The sequence below is a fragment of the Cucurbita pepo genome, chromosome LG07 (genome assembly GCF_002806865.2).
Source record: "Cucurbita pepo subsp. pepo cultivar mu-cu-16 chromosome LG07, ASM280686v2, whole genome shotgun sequence".
Taxonomy (NCBI): Eukaryota; Viridiplantae; Streptophyta; class Magnoliopsida; order Cucurbitales; family Cucurbitaceae; genus Cucurbita; species Cucurbita pepo.
This window is the reverse complement of record NC_036644.1, coordinates 7284874-7312186: the sequence shown is the minus strand read 5'-3', so window position 1 is coordinate 7312186 and position 27313 is coordinate 7284874. Positions and strand designations below refer to the sequence as shown.

The following is a 27313-nucleotide window of genomic DNA, read 5'->3' as shown; positions in this document are numbered from 1 at the left end:
GGGTTAAGAAAGCAAAGCATTATGGTCGATCAAAATTGAGTTAGAGAAGAAAAGGGCCCAATCGGTGACCTCTTGATCTGCAGTCAAATGCTCTACCACTGAGGACCCTCAATTGCTAAAAAAATTATCTGGGGTTTCTGTCTGGGTTAAGAAAGCAAAGCATTATGGTCGATCAAAACTGAGTTAGAAAAGAAAAGGGCCCAACCGGGTTCAAACCGGTGACCTCTTGATCTGCAGTCAAATACTCTACCACTGAGCTATGGACCCTCAATTGCTAAAAAAATTATCTGGGGTTTCTGTCTGGGTTAAGAAAGCAAAGCATTATGGTCGATCAAAACTGAGTTAGAAAAGAAAAGGGCCCAACCAGGTTCGAACCGATGACCTCTTGATCTGCAGTCAAATGCTCTACCACTGAGCTATGGACCCTCAATTGCTAAAAAAATTATCTGGGGTTTCTGTCTGGGTTAAGAAAGCAAAGCATTATGGTCGATCAAAACTGAGTTAGAAAAGAAAAGGGCCCAACCGGGTTCGAACCGGTGACCTCTTGATCTGCAGTCAAATGCTCTACCACTGAGCTATGGACCCTCAATTGCTAAAAAAATTATCTGGGGTTTCTGTCTGGGTTAAGAAAGCAAAGCATTATGGTCGATCAAAACTGAGTTAGAAAAGAAAAGGGCCCAACCGGGTTCAAACCGGTGACCTCTTGATCTGCAGTCAAATGCTCTACCACTGAGCTATGGACCCTCAATTACTGAAAAAATTATCTGGGGTTTCTGTCCGGTTAAGAAAGCAAAGCATTATGGTCGATCAAAACTGAGTTAGAAAAGAAAAGGGCTCAATCGGGTTCGAACCGGTGACCTCTTGATCTGCAATCAAATGCTGTACCACTGAGCTATGGACCCTCAATTGCTAAAAGAATTTTCTGGGGTTTCTGTCCGGTTAAGAAAGCAAAGCATTATGGTCGATCAAAACTGAGTTAGAAAAGAAAAAGGCCCAACCAAGTTCGAACCGGTGACCTCTTGATCTATAGTCAAATGCTCTACCACTGAGCTATGAACCCTCAATTGCTAAAAGAATTCTCTGGGGTTTCTGTCTGGTTAAGAAAACTGATGTTAGAAAAGAAAAGGGTCCAACCAGGTTTGAACCAATGACCTCTTGATCTGCAATCAAATGCTCTACCACTAAGCTATGGACACTCAATTGCTAAAAGAATCCTCTGGGGTTTCTGTCTGGTTAAGAAAGCAAAGCATTATGGTCGTTCAAAACTTAGTTAGAAAAGAAAATGGCCCAACCAAGTTCAAACGGTGACCTCTTGAAGTCAAATGCTCTACCACTAAGCTATGGCCCAACCGAGTTCAAACGGTGACCTCTTGAAGTCAAATGCTCTACCACTAAGCTATGGACCCTCAATTGCTAAAAAAGTTATTTGAGATTTCTGTCTAGGTTAAGGAAAAGAAAGAGGGCCATAAAGCGGGTTCGAACCGAAGACCTCTTGATTTGCAATCAAATGCTCTACCACTGAGCTATGGACCCTCAATTGCTAAAAAAGTTATTTGAGATTTCTGTCTAGGTTAAGGAAAAGAAAAGGGGCCAAAGCGGGTTCGAGCAGATGACCTCTTGATCTACAGTCAAATGCTTTACCATTGTGCTATGGACCCTCAAGTGCTAAAAAAATTCTTTGGGGTTTCTATCTAGGTTAAGGAAAGAAAAGGGCCAACCGGGTTCGAACACGTGAAACCCTCAATTGCTAAAAAAAATTCTTTGGGTTTTCTGTTTGGGTTAAGAAAAGAAAAAGCCTTAACAGGGTTTGAATCGGTGACCAATTGATCAACAGTCAAATGCTCTACCACTGAGCTATGGACCCTTAATTGCTAAAAGAATTCTTTGAGGTTTCTATCTCGGTTAAGAAAAGAAAATGGTCCAAAGAAAAGGGCTCAACTGGTGACCTCTTGATCTGCAGTAAAATGCTCTACCACTAAGCTATGGACCCTCAATTGCTAAAAAGAATCTACCACTTAGCTATGAACCCTCCATTGCTAAAAAAAATCTCAATTGCTAAAAAAAAAAATTTCGAGGTTTTTGTCTGGGTTAAGAAAAGAAAAGGACCCTCAATTGCTAAAAATAATTCTTCGAGGTTTTTGTCTGGGTTAAGAAAAGAAAAGGGCCTAACTGGGTTCGAACCGATGACCTCTTAATCTACAGTCAAATGCTCTCTATGGACTCTCAATTACTAAAAAAATCCTTTGGGGTTTCTGTCTAGGTTATGGAAAGAAAAGGGCCCAACCAGCTTCAATTTTGTGACCCCTTGATCTACCGTCAAATGCTCTATCACTGAACTATGGACCCTCAATTGCTAAAAAAATCCTTTGGGGTTTCTGTCTAGGTTAAGGAAAGAAAATGGGCTCTACCACCAAGCTATGACCCTCAATTGCTAAAAAAAAAATTTGGGGTTTCTGTCTGGGTTAAGAAAAGAAAAGGGTGCAACAGGGTTCGAATCGATGACCTCTAAAAAAATTCTTTGGACTCTCAATTGCTAAAAAAATTCTTGAGTTTCTGTCTGGGTTAAAAAAGCAAGATCAAGTCTTGATCTTGAGTCAATTACTCTACCACTAAGCTATGAACATCAAGAAAATGAGTTGAAAATGCTCTACCACTAAGCTATAAAAATTCTTTGGGGGTTTCTGAGCATTATTGTCTGGGTATAAATATTTTTCTAAATGAGTTAGAAAAGAAAAGGCTCAATCAAGTGACCTCTACCAATGAGCTATGGACCCTCAATTGAAATAAAAAAAATTTGGTCTTTGGGTCTTGTGCCTCGGTTTGAACCAATGACCCCTTAATACGCAGCTAAATGCTCTACTATTAATCTAGACCCTCAATTGCTGAAATAAATCTTTGGAGTTTGTGTCTGGTTAAGAAAACCCATCCCAACCCAACCGAAGAGGTTGGATTGTTGGGTTGTTGAGTTTAAGGTTGTCACAATTATATAAAAAAAAATCTTAATTATTCAAAATATATGTTACATTAATAACTAAAATCTCATAAAATTAAAATATCAAGCATTTACTATTCACAATACATCACTAACATCCATTATAAATATTAAATATTTTTAATTTTTTTTTTTGTAAGTACAGTAAGGTGTAACTCTATTTTCAGGTTGACCAAGTTGACTCAATAAAAAAAAGGTCAACTCTCAAACCGAACCAAATTTTTTAGTTTTAAAAAAATTAACACGAACCCAACTTTTATAGTTTGAGTTGGAAATTTAGGTTTGTGATGTTTCACATCGGTTGGGGAGGAGAACAAACCATCAAGGATGTAGAAACCTTCCCCTAGTAGACGTGTTTTAAAACCTTGAGGGGAAGCCCGAAAGGGAAAGCCCAAAGAATATAATATCTGCTAACGGTGGATCTGGGCCGAAAAATAGAAATAACTTAAGGGGTATTTGTGTAATATTACCAAAATGCTCACTATTATCATTTGATGAGTCACAAACCAATAGAAAAAAAGAAATGGTAATGAGTTGGCTAACATTTTATTTTGATATTATTTAATATTATTAAATATTATTTCTTTTAAAATTAGAAGTCTTTTCCCACTGAAGTGTGAGGCACAAATGGTGACACGTGTACAGAACAGTAAAAAGTAAAAAGCTAATTTGGAAGATAAATAAAGACTTTGATGAATCATCATTCTTATCCTTTAAGTATTAATTATTTATTGAAAAAAAAAGTTTTTTTTTTATTATTTTTTTATTTCATCACATTAAGAAAAAGAAATATTAATTCCACAACCATTAGCTTTTTATTTATTTATTTGACACAAGAACAATTGGCTTTCTAAATGGGGTAAAATAATAATAATAAAAAGATTCCATTGAGAAAATAAATAAATAAATAAATAAAAGAATCTTGGGTCGATCGACCTTTTCTGTAATGGTACGTGTTATTCATCCAACATTCAATTTATCTAGCCTGAATGAGTTCCAAGAGTAACAATGATTACTTTTTTGGCTTAGTTGCTAATTCCTGCGTCGATATTGGATTGATCTTGTTTGTTGAGATTTAAGTATACTAGTATCGAGCGAAAGGTGTAACCTATGGATTAAGTCAACCCTACTCCACTAGTAAAACTAGGTTCGGGTGGACCACTTCGACTTCTTTCTTCTCGAGAATCCATACATCCCCCATTCCCGAGGCAGCATGAACCCTCTTTATGAGGGGGAAGGGATATGATACAAAATGGATCTTGTTCTATCGTTGATTTGCGTCGTTTTACGACATCGTAATTAAAATATCTTTAATAAATGAAATTATCTAACTCGATTGATTAATCCAACTTGGCTCCATAGTCATAGTAATCTTAAACGCTCATAAATACGTCAAAAATGGCTCTAAACTAGTCCGAGATAGTAGACCGTGTCTAAACTTCAATTTTAGACATTTTAAAATTGGACTAGAAGGTAACTTATAACGGCCCAACGATTTCTGGAGGTTACACCAGAAAGTCGACGTAAAACGTGCGTCGATCCGACACAATTAATATTGACACTCCGTGTAGAGTAACAATGTCCCTTGTATATAATTGTGCACAATTGTCTACCGTATAGGTTACCCTTCCGAGGTAGGAAGTGAGCTATCTTGGTAATTTTGTTGATGATCACCCATATCACCGTGTATTCTTTTAACGTTCTAGACGAACCTTTGATAAAGCTAATTGCATTATTTTCCCATTTTTATTCCGACACATTTGAAGGTTGTAACAACTTTGTCGTCCACTTCCTTGGTAGCATACCATGCATTTGTTCCCAAACTTTCCTATGTTCTTTTTCATACTACGCCACCAGAAGTTCTGTTTCAAGTCTTGGTACATCTTAGTGCTATCTGAGTGCATAGAGAATGATGAATCGTCCACTTCCGTTAGTGTCTCATTCCTCCGTTCTTCACCCACTAGCAAACTTCTAACTATAACGAACCCTTGAGTGGAAAGCACAAGAAAGACCCTGATGAACGTTATTTAACTGGCATAGGGGCACGCTTTATGTGTGGTAAGAACAATCATACAGTAGAGAATTGTTTAAAGTACAATACTTCTGACTCGTGATGACCCACAACTTCAAATCCGGTAAGCTCCAGCAATTAGACCCAACGAAAGGGTATAGTGTGTACCTCCATTTGTAGGGTGGTTGAGGACACGAACGTCGGAGTAAAGTAGATTGTCTATTCTTGGCCACTACGTCATTTTTATGGTTAGATTCTACTCGACCCGTTCATTCATTTGATGCATTTGTGAGACAACTTGAATTAGAACGAGAACCATTTGGTGCGGAGAAAGTGAACGAGAACCATTAGTATCAGATCATTTATTGCATGTGACACCACTAATAGTTGCAATCACGGTTCTTTGATATCATTCTCAATATAAATTGGTTGGTCGAGAACCATGTCAACAATAATTTCTGCTACAAGAAAGTTGTACTTATGCAATGACGAGGGTTGAGCCTTTCGACCAATGTGAGGAACACCAGGTGCGTTGAAGTTACCGTGGTCTTAATACCACTTGTTAATGAGTTTGTCGATGTGTGAAAATCAAATTACAACTTCTAATAAATTTAATTTCCTTATTTCATGTAACGACCCGAAATTTTTTACTTAATTTAAGGTCGTCACTATATACATATCATGAACATTGAATGCGGAAATACTTCATTTAAACTTTCATAAAACGTCAAAAAAAAATTAATTATTCTTATAAATAAAATCTAATACGTGACGATTTTAATCTTTGTTTTACGAAAATAAAAGGTCAAATTTCATTAAAAAAAATAGAGGAAAAATATTAATGGGTACGAAAATTAATTACAGAAATTCAACATATCAGCCAAAAATAACACGATTGATACTAAAAAAAAATGATAGAAGGAAGAAGATGATACGTATAGAAATATATTAGCCAAGCGTTAGACTTGCCAAGAGGACGATTTTCCTCGGAGTAGTAGCAGTTACCTAAGCGTTTCACCTGCATCTCCCTTTGAATTCGGGCCACGGCTCGATCTCGACATAAGTTTTCGGTACTGAATTTTCGACGATACATCGATTACAGCCTCTCATCATTTGCTTTGCTTCGACTCGATCGAGAGAGAATTTTAGAGAAGTTCGATGAAGAACTTGTAGTAAAAGAATTGTACGTGTGAGGCCTACCTTTATAAATAAAAATATTAAGAGAAAATCATTTATTTTAAAAAAGAAATATGTAATTATGTTTAATTAATCTTAAAAAAAAAAAAAAAAAAAAAAAAAAATAAAAAAAAAAAAAAAAAANTTAATTAAAAATTAAAAGTGGTTCATTAAGGGTCCACTATGGATTCAATTATATATAATTTTTTACATCTTAAACTATAACAAACGGACCCATAAGCTAAAGTTGGTCGAGGTCGAGGTCGAGGCCATGGTTATATAAAAGCTTTTCATTTCAAAGATTGTCATGATCAAAGCTAAGAGTTGAGGTCGAGGCCATGACCGTGCCCTATTTATATCAAGTAAAGTTTTATGTTTAAACGAGGGTCATTTGATATAAAGATAAAGGGCTTTCTGTATGTCGGGAGTGGTTGAGGTTGAGCCAATGGTCATGACCTATATGAAGTAAAGTTTTGTATTTAGATGAAGACCGTTTGTTACAAAGGTAGGGCTTATCAAAAGGCTAAGAATGGCCGAGACTGAGCTTATGGTCATACGCTACTCATATGAAGCACTATTTATTGGAATCGAATTGATGGGCATCTCCAAATCGAGTAGGGTATGTCTTCTCGGGAGTTTGATCGTTGTTGGGTCCATTTTATCTTTTCCTGCTCATTTTTCAACTGGGACTTATAGTTTTACTTTCAGTGGTTATAGTCTCGATATAAGGAACCAAATTCGGGAGTATAACCCACCACCTTCAGGGTCCAGGGTCCAGCGTCCTTACTGGCACACCGCCTCGTGTCTACTTTTGAACAGGGCCCAGCGTCCTCGCTAACACTCGTTCCTTTCTCCAATCGATGTAGAACCCCCACCAAATCCACCCCCCCTTCGGGCCCAACGTCCTTACTGGCACACACCCTCGTGTCTACCCTCGAACAGGGCCCAGCGTCCTCGCTAGCAATTGTTCCTTTCTCCAATCGATGTAGAACCCCCACCAAATCCACCCCCCTTTGGGACCCAGCGTCCTTACTAGCACACCGCCTCATGTCTACCCCTTCAGGGAAGAGGCTCCTCGTTGGCATATCGCCCAGTGTCTAGCTCTAACATCATTTGTAACGACCCAAGCCCACCGCTAGCAGATATTATCCTTTTTGAAGTTTCCCGTTCTGGCTTCCATTTTAAAACGTGTATGCTAGGAAAAAGTTTTCACACCCTTATAAGGAGCGTTTCGTTCTCCTCCCCAACCAACGAGAGATATCACATTAATATTCAAACCTTAGTTTTCAAACTTATTAAATTACATAGACCAAATCTTTAGGATAAAATTTTAAATTATATGAATATTAATTAGTATATGTTAAGCACACATAAAGGAAGATATTAATTATTATAATATTGAAAAGGAAAAAAAAATATTATTATTAATGGACGTGAAGGCTGAATTAATTAAATCTTATAAACCAAAATTAGGCCATATCCCACAAGTGCTACTTTATGTTTTCATTTAATTATTTTTTTAAAAAAAAAAATTCATTCATAACGTTTTTGCAAAGTAATACTCCTTTTCGATATATATATTATTAGATTAAATCGATAAAATTACATTTTAACTTTCAAATATTTCAATAATATCCTTAAAATTTTAAAAGAAAAATCTCAAAAATACTCTTACGGTTAGTTTTAAATAAAAATGTTAGTTTCAAAAATACTCTTGAACTTTAAATATTTTTTAACTTTTTTAAAAAAATTAAAAAATATGATTACGTTAACACTGAGTTTAAAAAATATCCATAAAATTTTAAAATTATCGTCAACTTTTATTAAAAAAAAAATCTTATTGCCAATATATGGACAAAAACAGTCTATCGACACGTCATTGAATATGTACAAACGTTTTGTTGTAATTTTGGAAAATTCATGAATATTTTTTAAATGTCGTGTTAACCGTAAAGGTATTTTTGAATTTTTTTTTAAATTGAAAACCGTATCGTTTAAACAAAATATTAATGGTTTTCGGGGAAAACTAACTTTAAGGGTATTTTTGAACTTTTTTGTTTTGTTTTTTTTTTTTATTTTAAGGGTATTTTTTAGATTTTTTTTAAGTTTTGAAACGAGGAGATATCATCAGACAAAAATACAAATTTCAAGAGTATTTTTATGTATTTAGTTTATATTATTAATAAAAAAAATTATAAAATATATTTATGAAATGGGTTCAAATTATTGTTTTTGTAACGAAAAGTTCAATAAAATTTTATGTTATTAATGTTCGTAAAATTTTAACGTTTATTAACGGTCAGTTTTTTCATATTAAATTATTAATTTGGTCTTTATGGTTGTATAATATTTCCTACCAGTCCCGATTTATTAGAGTTTTATCAAACTATAGAGACTAAATTCTAACTTTTTCCGGACCATTAAAACTAAAATTCCTATTTTAACCCGTTTGTACTCGAAGGAATTTAAGATTTTTTTTTTTTTTTTTTTTTTTNCTTGAAGCTAACTTAATGGACAAACTATTGGGTAGATAAGTTCGATCGGTCAGAATAAAAATAGTGGAGAAGAACTCGAGTCTCCGATAGTAATGATTAAAAACAGTTGAAATGAGAAACCAAGCTAAGGTGCTAACAGGGATAAATTTCTCGACATAATTGATTGAAGAAGAAAATATAAGATGAACGATTTTTTCGTTCGTTCGTTATCTACTTATTCGTTGCACTATACGAATAAATTTTAAAATAAAAAATAAATAATAAAAATTGTGGTTCCAAATCCAATGGCCCTAATGCAACTAGAAAGTTTTTTGGGCTAAGTGGAAAAAAAAAATAAAAAAAAAAAAAAAATTTAAAAATTAAGAAAAAGAAAAAGTTGCTTTATGAATAATTGGGTCACCAAAATTATAAAAATGGTTTCTTCTGTTTGAAACTGCTTTAATGATGTCATCAATGACGTCATAATGCTTTTTGAACCTTTTCCATTATTTATCCCATTATTTGTGTTTTTTTTTTCAATAAAGTTGGAAAGGATTGGAGAGTAATTCTAAATTATTATATTTTAAAATGTCTTTAATTATTTAAAATTAATTTAATATTTAATTTTGTCTTTTAATCATAGAAATTAATTTTAAATTATGAAAGATATGTTTTGAAGGGATGATTTTAGTCATTTTAAATTATTATTAAATTGTGTGATTAGTTTATTGTGTTTTTTTTTTTTTTTTAGTCAAACTTTTAAGTATATTTTTTAAAAAATAAAAATAAAAAAGTGGGTTTATTTGCTACCTAACATTGGAAAATAAAATAAAATAAAAATAAAATAAAAGTAAAATAAAAATAAAATAAAAATAAAATAAAAAGTTTAGTGATCCAAAATCACTTTGTGACAAGCACACTCAAAGTAGGTTTAATAATTTATACCATATTCCTCAACTTTTGTATTTATCGATCTGATAACGAACCATTTAAGGTATTATCTTTTTTTTTTTTTTTTTTTTTTTTTTTTTTTTTTTTTTTTTTTTTTTTTTTTTTTTTTTTTTTTTTTTTTTTTTTTTTTTTTTNTAAATTTTTCAAACAATCAAATAGTTAATATTCTCTTATAATATTTTATTTGTTTATTTAATAACTAGACGCCTAAATAAACATTTAGAACGGTTGGATGAAAGTCCCACAGTAATTTAGGGAATAATCATTTGTTTATAATAAAAAAAAATATTCTCTCCATTGGTACGAGGCCGCAGACCTTTTGCAGGAGCAAGCCTTTTTAAGCGGCTTCTTTTAAGTCATGCCTTTTAGCTATTGGTATGAGGCCGCAGGCCTTTTGCAGATCAAAGTGGACAATATATACCATTAGCCCAAAGCCTAAATTTTGGAGTTTAGTATCGCCATTAACCAATATTGTCCACTTTGATCCGTTACGTATCGTTATCGGCCTCACGATTTTAAACATGTTTGTTAAGGAGAGGATTCCAGACTTTATAAAAAATGTTTCGTTCTCCTCTGCAACTGATGAAATCTAACCGTAAATGTTACAAATTTAAAATCAAAGTTTACAAACTCATAAATTAGAAGTACGAAAATTACAAATCTGTCTTTTGAAATGGCTAGATAACATAAACCAACACGTGCAGTTATTTTCTTTTTTAAAACAAGGTATCAAATCTCCTTTCTAAGCCATAATAGTTTCATTGGTCGAATCATGTCATTTGTTCATCGAATCATGCATGATCAAACAATATTTGTACAATAAACGTGACATCATTATTCAGTTACCGATATCAACCGTACATAGAAATCATTCAAGATTCGAGGTATAGAACCAAACGAGTTTTAAGCCTTAAATTTTCTTCAACTGCAATCCCATTAGGGGATGTTTTCAGCTTGGAGAGTTTTAACCAAATGAATCAACTTTGGCTAATAGTTCCAAAGGCAAACATAAAATGTATTCCAAGACCATTTAATACACAAAATGATTGAATCAATACACAAATGATACATTTTAAGTATTCACACTGCATTTTCTGCCACGAGATGGAGGGCTCGCTCGACACCGAGCTAATCGGCAATAGAAAAGCAGTATCTCTTCACCTGTAAGAGTTAGATGCATCGGATTGAAGTACTCAGCCAAACATAGAACTTGTGAGATAAAACTCCAAGAAGCAGTTAAGCAGGAAGTTGTCCTAATGAAACCTCAGTATTTCAGAACCATTCATAGCACTAAATAATATGATGCTTTTCAGGGCTCGACGTGACATGATTTCTACTTATGAAACAAAACAAAGAAACAGCCTAGATTATTGGTTGAATATCGAACACATCAACTATAGAACTGCGTGGGGTTTTGAGACCAATATTCATATCGATTCCTTAAAAGTTATTTGGGCACTAGTTGGTGTATGGTTTAACGGCTCAAGCACACCGTTAGCAGATATTGTCCTCTTCGGACTTTCCCTCAAAGTTTTTAAAATGCGTATGCTAGAAGAGGTTTTCACACCCTTATAAAGAATGTTTCGTACTCCTCCCCAACCGATGTGGGATCTCACAATCCACCTCCTTTCGGGGCTCAGCGTCATCGCTGGCACTCGTTTCCTTCTCCAATCGATGTGGGACCCTACAATCTACCCCCTTTTGGGGCTCAGCATCCTTGCTAGCACACCGCCTTGTGTCCACCCGCCTTCAGAGCTCAGCCTCCTCGCTAGCACATCGTCCGATGTCTATCTCTGATATTATTTGTAACGGCTCAAGCCCACTACTAGCAGATATTGTCCTCTTTGGGCTTTCCTTTTCGGGCTTCCCCTCAAGGTTTTTAAAACGCATTTGCTAGGGAGAGGTTTCCACACCCTTATAAAGAATGTTTCGTTCTCCTCCCCAACCGATGTGAGATCTCACAACCCACCCCCTTCGAGGCCCAGCATCCTCACTGGCACTCGTTCCCTTCTCCAGTCGATGTGGGACCCCTCATCCACCCCCCTTCAGAGCCCAGTGTCCTTGCTGGCACACCACCTCGTGTCCACCCCCTTTGGAGCTCAGCCTCCTCGCTGGCACATCGCCCGGTGTCTGACTCTGATACCATTTGTAACGACTCAAGCCCACGGCTAGCAAATATTGTCCTCTTTGGACTTTCCCTTTCGGGGTTTCCCTCAAGGTTTTCTAAAACGCGTCTGCTAGGGAGAGGTTTCCACACCCTTATAAAGAATGTTTCATTCTCCTCCCCAACCGATGTAGGATCTCACATATAGTGCCCGGATGCATAGTTTATACCGGCAAAAACTCCTCATCACTTCACCATTGAATTCTTAATACCTCGAATCTTTAGCTAGATCAGATTAAAAAAATGGAATCCGCCTCTTTGGGATCCGCATAGATGAAAGAAGATGGCAGTCAATAAGTGATTGTTTTTTCAGCTTAAATCTAGGAATCCCTTATATATAGTACAAACTGCAACTTTCAAGTAATTTAGGAAAAGACTACTCAAAACTGAATGAAATTTAATGTGTTCAACTAGCTACCAGGGCATGTGACATCATCTAAATTTCACGTTCAAAGACGGTGACAACGGTAATGATTAAAGATGAAGTGATCTTATAAAAAGAAACTTCAGAAATTACCTTAAAACAACAGCTGCATTTCTCATGGCCAAATACCTCTGAACATACTCATTAGGAAGTGATCTTATGACCTTGAAGATATCAGCATTTGCATATCGAAGAGTAGTCCTGGGATCATAGTATGGTGCCTGAATAATAACAACGTCACTTCCTGAAGTGATTTCAAAAAGGGTTCTTTTTATTTTTTTATTTTTTTTATTTTTTATTTTTTTTTATTTTTTGAAGAAAACAAAGAAATTAATTGTTGTTCGAGTTTAGAAAGCAATGTTGAGTCATAAACTACCAAAAGTCACATACCTCATATCCTGTTATATCACAAATTTTCTTGCATGGATGCATCGACGGAGGTGACTCGATATTAACATCTGAAAAACGAATAAAAGGAACAATTAATACTCATGAAGTATAAAATTCAAAACTATCAATAAGGGGTATAAAGTATAAAATTCCAAGACTATTAGTTTTTTAATGAATTATTGCCAATGAAAACATCAATACTCGTGAAGAGACCCAAAAACCGCTCATTTATTGCTCTCTCTTACTGGGTTGGTGCCTCCTTGATCAGAGGGAGGAAACTAGCTCCATCACACTAGTTCAACACACGGAAAAAGCTCATGAAAGCAGAACTTATTTCGTTGGCAGTAAAGGAAGAGCAATCTTGGAGATAAAAATGTAAAAAACGATGGTCAGAGGAAGGTGACATAAACTCCAGATTGGCTAAAGAAACGAAAGAATACCATCATGGAAATTCTAACCACACAAGGCAGAAGTTGTTTAGTAAACGAAGAAGAAATCGTATCAGAATTTGTGTCCTTTTACACGNGCATGTGACATCATCTAAATTTCACGTTCAAAGACGGTGACAACGGTAATGATTAAAGATGAAGTGATCTTATAAAAAGAAACTTCAGAAATTACCTTAAAACAACAGCTGCATTTCTCATGGCCAAATACCTCTGAACATACTCATTAGGAAGTGATCTTATGACCTTGAAGATATCAGCATTTGCATATCGAAGAGTAGTCCTGGGATCATAGTATGGTGCCTGAATAATAACAACGTCACTTCCTGAAGTGATTTCAAAAAGGGTTCTTTTTATTTTTTTATTTTTTTTATTTTTTATTTTTTTTTATTTTTTGAAGAAAACAAAGAAATTAATTGTTGTTCGAGTTTAGAAAGCAATGTTGAGTCATAAACTACCAAAAGTCACATACCTCATATCCTGTTATATCACAAATTTTCTTGCATGGATGCATCGACGGAGGTGACTCGATATTAACATCTGAAAAACGAATAAAAGGAACAATTAATACTCATGAAGTATAAAATTCAAAACTATCAATAAGGGGTATAAAGTATAAAATTCCAAGACTATTAGTTTTTTAATGAATTATTGCCAATGAAAACATCAATACTCGTGAAGAGACCCAAAAACCGCTCATTTATTGCTCTCTCTTACTGGGTTGGTGCCTCCTTGATCAGAGGGAGGAAACTAGCTCCATCACACTAGTTCAACACACGGAAAAAGCTCATGAAAGCAGAACTTATTTCGTTGGCAGTAAAGGAAGAGCAATCTTGGAGATAAAAATGTAAAAAACGATGGTCAGAGGAAGGTGACATAAACTCCAGATTGGCTAAAGAAACGAAAGAATACCATCATGGAAATTCTAACCACACAAGGCAGAAGTTGTTTAGTAAACGAAGAAGAAATCGTATCAGAATTTGTGTCCTTTTACACGTCCTTATACACAAAGGACAGTGCCCTCTACGACTTTCCCCATGATCTTGACTGGAATCCTATTGATCAACAGCAAACTGCCTCCTTGAGGTATGTATATGTATATGTAGCCATTAACACAGTATAGGTATGCATATGTAGCCATAAATGTCATGAGCATGAAGCAAGACAGTTTATGGTTTTACAAAATGTTTAGGTATGAGAGTAGCTAGCCTTCCTGAATTTGGAAGGGTTATTCAAGTATGGTGCTCTATTGCACCGTTGGGCGCACAGACGTACCATAGTTAGTTCCTCAAAATTTGGTGTCCACACATTTCGAACCGAGTAGGAGATCAAAATGGCTCAAAGAAAATGGGAGGAAAGAATGAGACCATGTAGAAGAAAATGCAAGAAATGAATGAGGAATTGCAAAGACTCCTACGAATAAAAAAAGTGATGTGAGATCCCACATCGGTTGGAGAGGGGAATGAAGCATTCTTTATAAGGGTGTGGAAACCTCTCCCTAGCATACGCGTTTTAAAAACAACCTTGAGAGAAAGCCCGAAAGGAAAAGCCCAAAGAGGACATTATCTGCTAACGGTGAACTTGGGCCGTTACTTTTTCACCTCGCAAAAAATGTGTCGAGGTGACGGTACTAACCACATCGCGCGACAGTAAACTAAAGCTATAATATTCTCAAATAACCCATAATAAAACAGAAATCAATGGCGTACTTAGGGTAGGAGAAACAGTTGGTAGAAGAGGAGAAACACACAAAAGGGAGAGTACACAAACCACGGAAGACCTCGAGAATACAGAAAGGAGAGAACCGCGAGAAGAAAAAAATAATGAGCATCTAGATTGGAGTAACTTCAACAAAGTAGAGATGCCAATCATTTTAGGTGAGAATCCCAACAGATGGCTATCTAAAATAATCGAACTCTACTTCAAGGACCCCCAATCTATTCCCCTTTCGAGCCCAGCATCCTTGCTGGCACACCGCCTCATGTCCACCTCCCTTCGGGGCTCAAGTTCCTCGCAGGCACACCGTCTCGTGTCCACCCCCCTTCGGGGCTCAATCTCCTCGCTGGCANATGATCTTGACTGGAATCCTATTGATCAACAGCAAACTGCCTCCTTGAGGTATGTATATGTATATGTAGCCATTAACACAGTATAGGTATGCATATGTAGCCATAAATGTCATGAGCATGAAGCAAGACAGTTTATGGTTTTACAAAATGTTTAGGTATGAGAGTAGCTAGCCTTCCTGAATTTGGAAGGGTTATTCAAGTATGGTGCTCTATTGCACCGTTGGGCGCACAGACGTACCATAGTTAGTTCCTCAAAATTTGGTGTCCACACATTTCGAACCGAGTAGGAGATCAAAATGGCTCAAAGAAAATGGGAGGAAAGAATGAGACCATGTAGAAGAAAATGCAAGAAATGAATGAGGAATTGCAAAGACTCCTACGAATAAAAAAAGTGATGTGAGATCCCACATCGGTTGGAGAGGGGAATGAAGCATTCTTTATAAGGGTGTGGAAACCTCTCCCTAGCATACGCGTTTTAAAAACAACCTTGAGAGAAAGCCCGAAAGGAAAAGCCCAAAGAGGACATTATCTGCTAACGGTGAACTTGGGCCGTTACTTTTTCACCTCGCAAAAAATGTGTCGAGGTGACGGTACTAACCACATCGCGCGACAGTAAACTAAAGCTATAATATTCTCAAATAACCCATAATAAAACAGAAATCAATGGCGTACTTAGGGTAGGAGAAACAGTTGGTAGAAGAGGAGAAACACACAAAAGGGAGAGTACACAAACCACGGAAGACCTCGAGAATACAGAAAGGAGAGAACCGCGAGAAGAAAAAAATAATGAGCATCTAGATTGGAGTAACTTCAACAAAGTAGAGATGCCAATCATTTTAGGTGAGAATCCCAACAGATGGCTATCTAAAATAATCGAACTCTACTTCAAGGACCCCCAATCTATTCCCCTTTCGAGCCCAGCATCCTTGCTGGCACACCGCCTCATGTCCACCTCCCTTCGGGGCTCAAGTTCCTCGCAGGCACACCGTCTCGTGTCCACCCCCCTTCGGGGCTCAATCTCCTCGCTGGCACATCGCCCAGTGTCTGGCTCTGATACCATTTGTAACAGCCCAAGCCCACCGCTAGAAAATATTGTGCCCAAAGACAGTTCAAAAGTTTCCAGAAAATGTCCAAATCGACTGAGCTTCAAACTTCTAAGAATTGGTAGAACTTTGATATTGCTCGTCTTAGATGACCTTGTTTTTCCCCTCTTAACTTTCTACCAATTCAATATTATGTCCATATGAGTTTATAATCAACCAATATCAACATACTAAATTGAAAGCTTTAAAGAACATAAACTAAATCTAAAAAACACTCCAACATCAAGAACTAAATCATACATTTAACCTCTTAAATAATTATCAAACAAAAACATCACAGTCCACACATCAAAGCAACGACAAAAATGTAACAGCCCAAGCCCACCAGTAGCAGATATTGTTCTCTTTAGACTTTTCCTTTCGGGCTTCCCCTCAAGGTTTTAAAAAGCGTCTACTAGGGAGAGGTTTCCACACCCTTATAAACAGCGTCTGTTAGGGAGAGGTTTCCTCCCCCTTATAAACAGGGTCTGCTAAAGAGAGGTTTCCACACCCTTATAAACAATGGCGGCTAGGGAGAGGTTTCCACACCTTTATAAAGGGTGTTTCGTTCTCCTCCCCAACCGATGTGGGATCTCACAATCCACCCCCTTCGAGGTCTTAGCGTCCTCACTGACACTCGTTCTTTTCTCCAATCGATGTGGAACCCTCAATTCACCCCCTTTGGGGCCAGCGTCGTTGCTGGCACACCGCCTTGTATCCACCCCTTTGGGGCTCAGCCTCCTAGCTGGCACATCGCCCGACGGCCCAAGCCCACCGCTAGCAAATATTCCCTTTCAAACTTTCCCTCAAGGTTTTTAAAATGCGTCTTCTAGTGAGAGGTTTCCACACCCTTATAAAGTGTTTCGTTCTCCTCCCCAACCGATGTGGGATCTCACAACAAATAAATTTACAGACCACGGTGTAATCAAATATGAGAGAAACTGTAAGAGACAAAATGATTAAAACTGAAAGAGAGAAATCTTACAGTTGGGTTCATCAGATGAGTAGTTGTGATAATTCTCGGCTTGAAGAATTTGCTTCAGATGCTTCCAGTGCCTGCCTCTGGATTGGCCTTTCGGATACTTCTCGTACATTTGAATTCGCTTGAAATTCAGGTGAGTCGGCAACACTAACTCGGCTTCTATCACCTCCGGCTCCATCGTCAACTTCTATTAACGCCTTCTGGTTTCTGAAATCTTTTACGACATTCAAAGGTTATGAAGAAATTTCAAAGAAACAAAGCTCTATAGAAGCATAAACCCTACGCATTGCTCGACTCCATTAGCGGCCGGCCGAAAACTCTCCTACCTGTTATAATCAAGACGACCGTGAGAAAATTGAGACGAACAATCTCCGATTTATTTAATTTCAGGAATTTAACTCTCAATTTTATTTTATTTTATTTTAATTCATGAGTTATTGTAACTAATTTATTGTTTTTTTTTAATTAAATTAATAAAAATACCTTTTGATTTTTTTTCAAAAATATTTTTAAACTAAGTTTTAATTTTAACAGGATTCAAAATTTGGATTCAGCACTTGTACGGCCGTGACATTCTCCTGCGACATGGTCACGTTATTTACTCTGTCGCTTCTAAAAGTGAAATTATTCTTAGGAAAAAATTTCGAGAAGTCGCCTAACACAGAATTACTCCCAAAGTTTTTATGATCGAGCCACCGAAAAAAAAAAAAAAAAAAAAAAGANTAGGTGCTAACTTTCATTTTCTTTGAGTCTTTTTTAGTCATTCTATCCTCAAGATCGTGTCATTCGAATGTGGTATTAGTTCATTTATGTACCCCTTCTAAGACGTAACAAAAAGCGTGTAGGAGTCCCATCAAACATATATTTGAGACATGGGTATCGTCTAATTTAGCATAAAAGTACGTTGTTGTGTGTCTCACTCAAGTTGCGCGTGCTCGTTAGGGAGGCCAGGTCGACCTAAGTTGACATCGACTTGGCGTGACACGGGCGTGTTTATGTCCATTTGGGCCATTTTTTAAGAAATTGAGAAAATAAGTGTCGTTTATGTAGAAATTCTTAGCCTTTGGGTCCGTTCTAGCAATTTCCCAAGAATTTGCTTATCTAATGTTCCACAGAGTCAAAGTAACTCAGCGACTTTGACTTAGTCAAATAGTAAAATAATAAATAAAAGAAAGAAACCCTTGCCCGCTCATTTTCTTCCCTCCGGCGCCTTCGTCCCCTCCCTTTCAGCAGCTCAGCGCCGCCGACGCAGCCTTCCTCCGAACGTTTTGGCACTTATTTTCTACTCTTTATTACTGGTACTTTCCCATTTTCATCTATGTCTTCTTTTTTTGATCGCTTGAAAACTCAAATGAGGACAAGAAATGAGTTGTTTTTGCTTATTTTTTAGTAACAATTGCTGAATAGCAACGGAAAAGTAATCATTCCTGGGAAGAATTGGGACTTCTCGAACTTCCGCGCGCTACCCTCTGCCTTTTGATTTCTTGCATGTGTCTGTCAATTTAGGGAATTGGGTTTTGTCGAATAAGAAGGGAGGAAATTGTTTTGATCGACTGAAGAACTTCCTCTGCAGATTAGAGTTGGTTTGATGAGTTTATGAATTAAATTTATGGTCGGCTAGATTTATGCTGGCGTTATAGGGGCTGTTCGTTAGGTTATGGAGCTTGATATCGTGTAGTTTCTGAGATAGAATCTTATTTATTCTCCTATTTAGTTTCTTAGATAGAATCTCTTCTCGTATGTAGTTTTGAAATGGATTATCTTATGTATAACTACGGAAGTCATCGATATATAAACTCCTAGTTGTCGTGAAGTTTTCCATCTCAGTGTCTCTACTTATATTTCTCCTTGCATCTTTTTTTTTTTTTTTTTTTTTTTTTTTTTTTTTTTTTTTTTTTTNCATTTAGATTGAGTGTGTAAGTTGTGCAATCCTCGCACTGTTCTCTCTTAAACGGATTATCTTACATGTAACTGTTGAAGTCATCAAATATATAAACCCCTAGCCGTCACGAAGTTTTTCATTTGGGTGTCTCTATTTATATTTATCCTTGCATCCTTTTTCTCGTGTTCTTCATTTAGATCGAGTGTGTGAGTTGTGCAATCCTCGCATTATTCTCCACCAAGCGGGAGGAGGGAGGAAGAACAAGTTTGAGGCTTATTTCATTGATTCATTAACTTTTGTTTGTTGTTTCAGCTGAAAATGGAGGTCGATTCTGATGTTACCAAACCACACGATGATGCCGGGTGCAAGCCAATGGAATCTGATGATTTAAATGCACATCAAGTACCCTAATTTCCTTAGTTATAATTTTTTTTCTTGTTTCTCATGTGGATGTGTAAATCCTTTCTGTTTACTCGTTAGGTTCGAGATATTTAATAAGCGTTGTGTTTTACTTTCTTTATTCTATGTATGTGTTTGGATCATTTTTGGACCATGTTCCAATAATTTGTTGAGTGGTTGTCTTGATTTGTGTGTTTTTTTTTTTTTTTTTTAANTTTAAGAAATAAATATTGAGTTATAATCTTATTTTGTCTTGTTTCTTCAAAAATATGTACAATAAGAAAGTTGGAGGCTAGTTATGAGTTAAGAAGTATCGATACAGATACAAGACACGGATATGACATGACACGGACATTGTGACACGTACTTTTTAAAAATCAAAGACACAAACACGACAAAGATACATTTATTAAAATGTATATCATTTTTATACAAGAAGGAAATTCAAAGTCGGTAAGCTTATGCATCTAAATGCTTAAGAATATGAATTTGATATATTTTTCTCTCAATGTTATTGTATGTCTATTAAGTATATTTAATGGTCGATATGTGCCTGACAAATATTATACCTATAATCGACTTTGTACTACTTAGTGTTAATGAGTGTCTGATACGTGTCCCACAAATGTCAAAGTGTCCAATTGTTTGACCCTTGTTGGACATGGACATGCTAGCCAAACTAAAGTAGCCGTGCATTTTAGGTTATAAGATTTTGAAAACGACATTGGGTTTTACTTTCTATGTGTGTTTGTGTGATTCGGTCCATTTCAACTGTCTTGTTCCAATAATTTGTTAAGAACTCGAGCTTTTCTTGATTTGTAGTCTTTTTGGTATTTGATATAAGGATAAGGGTAAAGCTAAAGAGGAGCTTGCTGATTCAATTAAGAACTTAAATATTGAAGAATCATCTAGGCAGGCAGGGTCTTCAGCCACAAACTTCAGGCGAAAACCGGTTATTATCATTGTCATAGGAATGGCAGGTAATTTTCAATGAAAATTCTTGTCGCTGTTGGAGTTTGGATGCATATTAAATATTTGAACTTATTTATGGTTTTTACCCCATGGTTTCTGATGTTTATCACTTCCAAAAAGTAATATTAATAAATCCCCTATTTCACGAGCGATGGACTTATGCTTCTACTAGCTAGTTTTTCGAGTGTACCTACCCATGCTCCTTCATTTTTTTGAATCTCATTTGGTGTGGCCAAGACCTCTTAGGTACTGTCGAACTTTTTCTAGGACCAAATTGAGGAGGTTCTACCTGGTGAGGTGGGGTTTTGTCACCGTTTCCAAGGAGCTTAGAAGCTCGGGCATAGGAAATATGAGAGAGTAAATATTTCGTCCTTTCTGAATGGATCGGGAGGTTCCGTTAGGACTAGAGGCTCCTTAGTATAAGGATCATGTTAATATAAAACAGTCAAATCTCTTGGAAACTTCTTAGGCAACCTAAGGCCCTGGTTTCGATATCTTGTTAGGTTTTTATCTTCTTTTCCACAGTTCTAATTTTTTTCAATATCTTTTGTACGGTTGAGGCTAGAACGAAACAGAAAAAGGATACAAGATAGATAATAGAGTTTTAGTGAGTTATACATCTTTGTCTTTGGAATTGATTGTCTTTGTTCTTCATAGGCTTGTTTATTTCTTCTTGTTCATGTATCATTTTCAATTGTAAAGAGGAACAATTTAGTGGCGCACGTGGAAGTTACGTTTTGTGCATCGGTAACGGATGGGTAGATTTGAGATAATTTGGGTTCATGGTTTCTTGTGTTTTAAATAAACATCTCCTTGAACAAATACTTTTAAAGGGTATCTTGACAAGTTGGTAATTCAGACATCATAAAAGATCTGCAATATCGGTTCATTGCTGGTTTAAAGTTTATATGAAGTTCTCGGTTTGAATAAGACGGTTTTACAAGTGGTGTTTTCTAAGCTTGTGATTTGTTTGTTGTCCCAACTATTGAGTTTGCTGGATTACAAGACGTTGCTGGTTGTTTTAATGATTTATTTGATATTTGGAGCGGAAGAGTTTTACCTATTGCAGAGTCCTTGAGATGATCATGAGTTTGGTATTGCTGTTTTGGATTGTTTTGCTAGATATATAGCAGGATCTTTAGATCTAATTGTTGGGGAAAACGGCTCGTTTACTCGCTTTTGGATCTTTTAGTTGGTTTCCTGTTTGTTTCATGTATTTAGTTTTTGTTGGTCGTTTTTCCATGTAAGCTCTTGCTACTTATTTTTCTATTTTTCAGTTCTTGAGTGAAAAGTTATGCTTCCTTTCGAAAAAAGAATCTCCAAGGCATTGTGTAACAGCCCAAGTCCACCGCTAGTAGATATTATCCTTTTTGGGGTTTCCCTTTCGGCCTTCCCCTCAAGGTTTTTAAAACGTGTTTCTCCTCCCCAACCGGTGTGGGATCTCACAATCCACCCCTCTTTAAGGCCCAACGTCCTCGCTAGCACTCGTTCCTTTCTCCAATCGATGTGGGACCCCCCAATCCACACTCCTTCGGGGCTCAGCCTCCTTGCCGGCACATCACCCGGTGTCTGGCTCTGATACCATNTTAAGCTCACTATTAGCAGATATTGTCCTCTTTGGGTTTTTCCTTTCGGGCTTCCNCACTCCTTCGGGGCTCAGCCTCCTTGCCGGCACATCACCCGGTGTCTGGCTCTGATACCATTTGTAACAGCCCAAGCCCACCGCTAGCAGATTTCGTCCTCTTTGGGCTTTCCCTTTCAGGCTTCCCCTCAAGGNTTAAAATTTTTAAAACATGTCTGCTAGGGAGAGATGTCCACACCCTTATAAAGAATGTTTCGTTCTCCTCTCCAACCGNTTTCGTCCTCTTTGGGCTTTCCCTTTCAGGCTTCCCCTCAAGGTTTTTAAAACACGTCTGCTAGGGAGAGGTTGCCACACTTTTATAAATAATGTTTTCTCTTCCCCAATGGATGTGGGATCTCACACATTGAGGCTTAGTTTATTTTGTGATTCAGAAACGAGTTTCTAAAAAACATGGAATGCCATATGAAACGAGTTTTTAGATGGATTGTTGTTTTGAAACCCCATTTCCAAAAATAAGTTTACCAAGTAACCTAAGAATTCTTATGAATGTCCTGGCATTTGGTCATTTATCAAAGCTAGTCTTCCGATGATTTGGATTGGAAAGGAATAGGAGGATCTTCAAAAGGTGAATACAAGCTGTTATGTTGTGTGGGGTACTGCGTTTGGTCTTGATTTTTTGTAATTATGATTTCTTGGTGCCAATTGGCAGATTTTTTTCGTCTTCTTTCTTGGCTTTTACAAGCTTCTACCAGCCGTGTTCGTTTTATTTTCCTAAATGAACACTCGTTTTCTTAAAGAAACGTTATATAGTTGTGAATCTTTTTTTTTTTTTTTTTTTTTTTTTTTTTTTTTTTNGGAAGTGGGAAGACGACCTTTCTTCATCGTCTGGTGTGCCACACACAGGCATCAAATATCAGGGGTTATGTAATGAACCTTGATCCAGCAGTCATGACACTACCTTATGGTGCAAATATCGATATAAGAGATACCGTGCGTTACAAGGAAGTGATGAAGCAATTTAATCTTGGGCCCAATGGAGGAATTTTGACGTCACTTAACTTGTTTGCTACAAAATTTGATGAGGTGAAAGTTCATATGGGTCTCTTTCTATTATGTTCTTTTTTTCCCTCACAACAATCAACATGGTAGCCATAGCCAGTTTCCCCTCCCCTCCTATGATCTTTTTGGTGGTTATTGGGTGTTCAGGATGTTAATGGTTTGTAACAAGCTAAGCCTACCCCTAGCTGATATTGTCCTCTTTGGACTTTCCCTTTCGGGCTTACCCTCAAGGTTTTTAAAACGTGTTTGCTAGGGAAAGGTTTCCACACCCTTATAAAGAATACTTCATTCTCCTCCCCAACCGATGTGAGATCTCACAATCCACCCCCTTCAGGGTCCAACGTCCTCGCTGGCACTCGTTCCTCTCTCCAATCGATGTGAGATCTCACAATCCACCCCCCCTTCGTGGCCCAGCATCCTCGATGGCACATTGCCCGGTGTCCACCCTCCTTCGTGGCCCAACGTCCTCGCTTGCACACCACTCGGTGTCCACCCCCTTTGGGGCTCACCGTCCTCGCTAGCACATCGCCCGATGTCTGGCTCTGATACCATTTGTAACAGCTTAAGCTCACTATTAGCAGATATTGTCCTCTTTGGGTTTTTCCTTTCGGGCTTCCCCTTAAAATTTTTAAAACATGTCTGCTAGGGAGAGATGTCCACACCCTTATAAAGAATGTTTCGTTCTCCTCTCCAACCGAAGTGGGGTCTCATATTTTTTTCATCATTTGTTTTCTGAACGGTAAAAGAAAGATTTAATGCTTTGTTAAGTTCATGAATTGTTCTAACAGAAGAAACCAAGTTCATGTATTGAAGCTTGTTTCTGTGTTTATGCTATATTTTCCTCATATCATATGCATCAAGATATAACCTTACTTAAACTGGATCTGTACCATGGGTTGTATAACTGCCCTAAAGTTCATATCATATGCATTGAGTTGAGATTGATGACATATTTCCAATGTTGTGTGATCTCAGGTAATTGGAGTGATTGAAAAGCGAGCAGATCAGCTTGATTATGTTCTTGTTGATACTCCTGGTCAGATTGAGATATTCACATGGTCTGCATCTGGAGCCATCATTACTGAGGCTTTTGCTTCAACGTTTCCCACTGTAATTGCTTACGTTGTTGACACACCTCGTTCATCTAGTCCCGTGACCTTCATGAGCAACATGCTTTATGCCTGTTCTATCCTCTACAAGACAAGGTTACCCGTTGTGTTGGTTTTCAATAAAACCGATGTGGCAAAACATGAGTTTGCTTTGGAGGTAATTTGTTGGAGTAATTATAACCTTTCTTAATGATTATTTGTAAGAATAGAACGGATCACCTAATCGTTGACCCTCGTGTTATAGACCTACCCTTCAAGTTCCGAGTTTAAGTCGTTATAAACATAATAAGTTAAACGTCTCATTGTCTATGTTTATTAAGGTTGGTTTAGGATAGGTGAAGTCTCTCAAAATTATTATTGTTAGTGGGGTGAGCGATGAACGTAATAGGAGGATTGAGCCTTTGACATTGTGGTTATTAAGGTTGAGGGTTAGCAACGTCTCCCAAAATTATAAGTCATAGTGGTGTGGAGTTAGCCATGAGCACAATAAAAGATTTAACCTTAGATAGTGTGGAAACCTCTCCCTAGCAAACACGTTTTAAAACCTTGAGGATGGTTGGAGAGGGGAACAAAGCATTCCTTATAAGGGTGTGGAAACCTCTTCCTAGCAAACGTGTTTTAAAACCGTGAGAATGACGGCAATACGTAACGGGCCAAAGCAGACAATATCTGTTAGGGGTGGGCTTAAGCTGTTAGGAATGGTATCAGAGTTAGATACCAAATGTGTACCAGCGAGGACGTTGGGCCCCAAGGGGAAGTGGATTGTGAGATCCCACATTGGTTGGAGAGGGGAACGAAACATTCTTTATGAGGGTGTGGAAACCCCTTCCTAGCAAACGTGTTGTAAAACCGTGAGGCTGACGGCAATACATAACGGGCCAAAGCGGACAATATTTGTTAGCGGTGGGCTTGAGCTGTTACGAATGATATCAGAGCTAGGCACCAAACGGTGTACCAACGAGAACGTTGGGCCCCAAGGGGAGGTGGATTGTGAGATCCCACATTTGTTGGAGAGGGGAACGAAGCATTTTTTATAAGGGTGTGGAAACCTCTCCCTAGCAAACATGTTGTAAAACCGTGAGGCTGATGACAATACGTAACGGGCAAAAGCGGACAATATTTGTTAGCAGTGGACTTGAGCTGTTACGAATGCTATCAGAGTTAGGCACCGAATGGTGCGCCAACTAGGACGCTGGCCCCCAATGGGGGTGGATTGTGAGATCTCACATTGGTTGGAGAGGGGAACGAAGCATTCCTTATAAGGGTGTGGAATCCTTTCTCTAGCAGACGCGTTTTAAAACCATGAGCCTGACGGTGAGCTTGAGCTATTAGAATTTGAGAAACATAACGGGCCAAAACGAACAATATCTGCTAGCGGTGAGCTTGAGCTATTAGAGCTTTGTGCTCGTATTTCTCTTTTTAGATTATCATTATATTACAATTACAAAGCTCTAGAAATTTTAGACCGTTAAAGAATGAATTATGCTTGCAGTGGATGGAAGACTTTGAAGCATTTCAAGCTGCAGTCAGTTCGGATGGTTCTTACACCTCCACATTAAGTCAAAGTCTTTCCCTTGTGCTTGATGAGTTCTATAAGAACCTGAAATCTGTTGGAGTCTCTGCAGTTTCCGGTTCCGGAGTGGATTCTTTCTTCAAAGCAATAGAGTCTAGCGCTGAGGAGTACATGGAAACCTACAAGTAATGATAACTTGACATCGGCCGTGCCGGTTCGAGACTTGCTTCAGTTCGATATTTATGCTACTTTTGGCTTTTTTATTTTCAGGGCAGAACTCGACAAGAGAATTGCCGAGAAGCAGCGATTAGAGGAAGAGCGTAAACGGGAAAACATGGAGAAGTTGAGGAAAGATATGGAGAGCTCCCAAGGACAAACCGTGGTTTTGAGCACCGGTTTGAAGGACGAGAAGACTAAAACTAAGATGGTTGAGAACGAAGATGAAGAGATTGTCGATGAAGATGACGATGATTACGATAGATTTACCGAAGAGGAGGATGTCATCGACGAGGATGACGATGAAGAGGTTGGTCGTTTCTCCTTTTAGTAGAGAAACGGACATGATTGCTAATGGGAGAAGTTATAATGAAAACTGTGTATAGGTTTTACCGAGAAACGAGTCACCGGGTCAACCCGAACACGAGATTCTGGCATTGTTTTTGACATTTGGACAAGGTTTCCTTACTAGATGCTCTTGTGATACTTGATTTTGATGATGATTCATGCCATCTTGTAGGATTTTTGGTTTGGAAGCTTGCTTTGTGTGGTTGTAATGTTGTACATTTGGATGGTTTATGATGCTATATATAAAATCAAATGATGAGAATTGATGCTCCCGCTTGCCCGTTACTTACTCGCTCGGGGTTGCCCGTTACTTACTCGCTCGGGGTTGCCCGTTACTTCCTCGCTCGGGGTTTCTCATCACTTACCCGCTCGAGGTTGTCCATCACTTACTTTCTCTCTTTTTCAGACCCTTCCTATTCTTTTTCTTGTATGATTCCTTTAACCTATTATTTGAATATATTTTATATAGTTCTTAATCGTAATAGCATATTTGGTATATTTTATCTTATTTTCAGGATTTGGTGAAGAGTATATTTTCTTGTTTATGAGTTCGTTGGGAGCTTGTATCCTATTTAAAAGTTGTGAACATTAATGAAGATCAGACTTTTAATCCTACTATGTTTCTCATTCTTAACACTTATAAATCGATCACTGATCCAATTTGAGTACCTCCACATGGATTACTCTAGTGCAGCATGAAGCCGCTAACACTGTGTTGGCTCCTATGTTGTTAGCTGTGTCCTACTTGGTCCCCTGACATGGTGGAGGTTCTATAGCGCGTCATGAGCATCGGGCTAAGGGGCGGTTGAGCTCTCAAGTGAAACGCCCTACTTGGTCCCCTGACAAGGTGGAGGTTCCGTAGCACGTCATGAGCATAGGGCTAAGGGGCAATTGAGCTCTCAAGTGAAATGCCCTACTTGGTCCCCTGACAAGGTGGAGGTTCGTAGCACGTCATGAGCATCGGGCTAAGGGGCGGTTGAGCTACTCAAGTGAAACACCCTACTTGGTCCCCTGACACGGTGGAGGTTCCGTAGCACGTCATGAGCATCGGGCTAAGGGGCAGTTGAGCTCT

The 27313-nt window shown here is 37.7% G+C and overlaps 3 protein-coding genes and 7 non-coding genes across 10 annotated transcripts; 1 reads left to right on the top strand and 9 right to left on the bottom strand.

Annotated features, from left to right (window-relative positions):
* Nucleotides 1-195: 195 nt before the first annotated feature.
* Nucleotides 196-267, bottom strand: TRNAC-GCA. Its single transcript has one exon. It is a non-coding gene; the product is annotated as a tRNA-Cys (tRNA).
* Nucleotides 268-354: 87 nt separating this feature from the next.
* Nucleotides 355-426, bottom strand: TRNAC-GCA. The gene has a single exon. It is a non-coding gene; the product is annotated as a tRNA-Cys (tRNA).
* An 87-nt stretch (nt 427-513) lies between these two features.
* On the bottom strand, nt 514-585 carry TRNAC-GCA. Its single transcript has one exon. It is a non-coding gene; the product is annotated as a tRNA-Cys (tRNA).
* An 87-nt stretch (nt 586-672) lies between these two features.
* TRNAC-GCA lies at nt 673-744 on the bottom strand. The gene has a single exon. It is a non-coding gene; the product is annotated as a tRNA-Cys (tRNA).
* Nucleotides 745-830: 86 nt separating this feature from the next.
* On the bottom strand, nt 831-902 carry TRNAC-GCA. The gene has a single exon. It is a non-coding gene; the product is annotated as a tRNA-Cys (tRNA).
* An 86-nt stretch (nt 903-988) lies between these two features.
* Nucleotides 989-1060, bottom strand: TRNAY-AUA. The gene has a single exon. It is a non-coding gene; the product is annotated as a tRNA-Tyr (tRNA).
* A 64-nt stretch (nt 1061-1124) lies between these two features.
* Nucleotides 1125-1196, bottom strand: TRNAC-GCA. Its single transcript has one exon. It is a non-coding gene; the product is annotated as a tRNA-Cys (tRNA).
* Nucleotides 1197-12281: 11085 nt separating this feature from the next.
* LOC111798853 (chromatin-remodeling complex subunit ies6-like) lies at nt 12282-12810 on the bottom strand. The gene is made up of 3 exons (XM_023682204.1): nt 12804-12810; nt 12583-12650; nt 12282-12413 (listed from the first exon to the last, which is right to left on the bottom strand). Exons 1-3 carry the CDS (start codon nt 12808-12810, stop codon nt 12282-12284), a joined length of 207 nt encoding a protein of 68 aa, XP_023537972.1.
* Nucleotides 12811-13199: 389 nt separating this feature from the next.
* On the bottom strand, nt 13200-17523 carry LOC111798122 (INO80 complex subunit C-like). Its single transcript, XM_023681099.1, has 3 exons — nt 17165-17523; nt 13501-13568; nt 13200-13331 (listed from the first exon to the last, which is right to left on the bottom strand). The coding sequence occupies exons 1-3, from the start codon at nt 17337-17339 to the stop codon at nt 13200-13202; spliced, it is 375 nt and encodes a 124-aa protein (XP_023536867.1). The 5' UTR covers nt 17340-17523.
* A 796-nt stretch (nt 17524-18319) lies between these two features.
* LOC111799004 (GPN-loop GTPase 1-like) lies at nt 18320-26513 on the top strand. The gene is made up of 7 exons (XM_023682378.1): nt 18320-18459; nt 19356-19445; nt 20287-20421; nt 22852-23079; nt 24031-24321; nt 25657-25862; nt 25948-26513. Exons 2-7 carry the CDS (start codon nt 19362-19364, stop codon nt 26222-26224), a joined length of 1221 nt encoding a protein of 406 aa, XP_023538146.1. The 5' UTR covers nt 18320-18459; nt 19356-19361; the 3' UTR covers nt 26225-26513.
* The last annotated feature ends 800 nt before the right edge of the window (nt 26514-27313 follow it).

What these genes read in the sequence shown, in the direction of transcription:
- LOC111798122 (XM_023681099.1), bottom strand. Translation starts at nt 17,339, where the DNA reads ATGGAGCCGGAGGTGATAGAAGCCGAGTTAGTGTTGCCGACTCACCTG. An exon ending in CTCATCTGATGAACCCAACT is followed by an intron (nt 13,569 to 17,164) that starts GTAAGATTTCTC and finishes TTCGTTTTTCAG; the next exon opens with ATGTTAATATCGAGTCACCT. An exon ending in GTGATATAACAGGATATGAG is followed by an intron (nt 13,332 to 13,500) that starts GTATGTGACTTT and finishes GTTATTATTCAG; the next exon opens with GCACCATACTATGATCCCAG.
- LOC111798853 (XM_023682204.1), bottom strand. An exon ending in GTGATATAACAGGATATGAG is followed by an intron (nt 12,414 to 12,582) that starts GTATGTGACTTT and finishes GTTATTATTCAG; the next exon opens with GCACCATACTATGATCCCAG.
- LOC111799004 (XM_023682378.1), top strand. Translation starts at nt 19,362, where the DNA reads ATGGAGGTCGATTCTGATGTTACCAAACCACACGATGATGCCGGGTGC. An exon ending in ATGATTTAAATGCACATCAA is followed by an intron (nt 19,446 to 20,286) that starts GTACCCTAATTT and finishes ATTTGATATAAG; the next exon opens with GATAAGGGTAAAGCTAAAGA. An exon ending in AACATGAGTTTGCTTTGGAG is followed by an intron (nt 24,322 to 25,656) that starts GTAATTTGTTGG and finishes TTATGCTTGCAG; the next exon opens with TGGATGGAAGACTTTGAAGC.